We start from the raw sequence: 1,416 nt of genomic DNA on the forward strand, positions 1-1,416 counted from the left end.
GATCGCAGCTGCTAGATGGACAGCAGAGTTCTTCGGTGGCTTCCAATAATCTGTGCCCTTCTCGGTATTGCTATGGTAGGAAATGATGTAGTTGTTCTCGCAAAGCATATCACCGTGTATGAACTCACTATTCCTGATCAAATATATGTATCGAGATTGATCGCAGATCTCGGTTGTCGTGCTTTTAGGGTTAATGCCAAATCTACCGTATAGGGAATTCATTAGGATCTTGTAAACATAGGCCATTGCTTCATTACCCGATTTCCTTGCATCTAACCTGCTCTCAAAGAGTGAGCTAACAAAGCTCCTGAATGGGCTTTCCATCTTCTTAAAGAGGTATCCTGAGATTGGGAGGACCGTGTAGCCTAGGCCTCTAGCATACTTTAACTCCTCTGTATAGTAGACTCCAACAAATTCTCCGGTTGGAAAGATGAGAGTATTATTCTTGTCACGATAGGGAAGAAAGGGATTTTTGATAGTCTTCGGACATACCACATATGCCTCAATAAAGCCAAACATGCTATCTAAGTCCATGCTTTCCAGATTAGAATGCCAGACAGGTTGACCACCAGGCATTGGAAATGTCTTCATTACAAAGGGATAGAGAGAGTTCACATCATAGTAGTAGAGGTCCTCGCCAATGGGCTTATAGACATCCGCATGACCACCATAATAACCACGCCTAATAAAGCTGTCTTCATTCTTGTTTGGGATGTGGATTGGAAAATTAGATACATTATAGTATTTGAAACGAAAGATGCTAAGAGCAAGTGAGGAAATGGTGATCTTGCTTTCAATGTCCATCTTGTACAGCTTCCAATATATCTCTTGAGCTTTTTGCATTACTCCACCCAATAGACGAATATCCTGTTTCATATAATCCAACAATTCTGTTCGATTATGAATCAGATTCTCCACTTGAAGTTTTTCATATGGGATTGAGATGGAGCCTTTAGGGCCAAGATCGGGGCAAAGATTCTTAGCAAGGTTGTTCAGTTTTCCAGGGAGTAGATTCAAGGAGTCTCTGAAGCGGAATAACAATTTCTTACCTGAATAGACAGCTAACTCGTAAAGGTGATTGTTCCTCATCAGTGGTTTAAGCTTCAAGCTCTTGTGATGATATGCTAGGTGCTGAATCAAAATAATTCCATCGAATCTAGAGAAGTTGTGGAAATAAATAGTGAAAGTCTCTTTCTCTTTTCTAACAATACTTAAGATCCTTAATACAAAGTCATATAAGACTTTAGTACTCCTTTCTTCAAAGGAATCCAAGATTATAGAGTAGTCTTCACTGAAGTAGTGATTAATCATGATCTTATTGATTTTTTCACCGGGACGAACAATCATTAGACCAGCTGCATAAGGCTTATGAATGTTATCAATATATATAGTCTCGGTATCGGCAACTATGAAAGG

The 1,416-nt window shown here is 39.5% G+C and overlaps 1 protein-coding gene across 1 annotated transcript; it reads right to left on the reverse strand.

Annotated features, from left to right (window-relative positions):
• Positions 1 to 6: 6 nt before the first annotated feature.
• LOC109116692 (DNA polymerase-like) lies at positions 7 to 1,410 on the reverse strand (the record flags this gene model as incomplete). Its single annotated transcript, XM_019202575.1, has 1 exon — positions 7 to 1,410. A coding segment is annotated over one exon (1,404 nt), but the record flags the coding sequence as incomplete, so codon positions are not given.
• Positions 1,411 to 1,416: the final 6 nt, after the last annotated feature.

Source organism: Tarenaya hassleriana, unplaced genomic scaffold (genome assembly GCF_000463585.1).
Source record: "Tarenaya hassleriana unplaced genomic scaffold, ASM46358v1 Cleome2017, whole genome shotgun sequence".
Taxonomy (NCBI): Eukaryota; Viridiplantae; Streptophyta; class Magnoliopsida; order Brassicales; family Cleomaceae; genus Tarenaya; species Tarenaya hassleriana.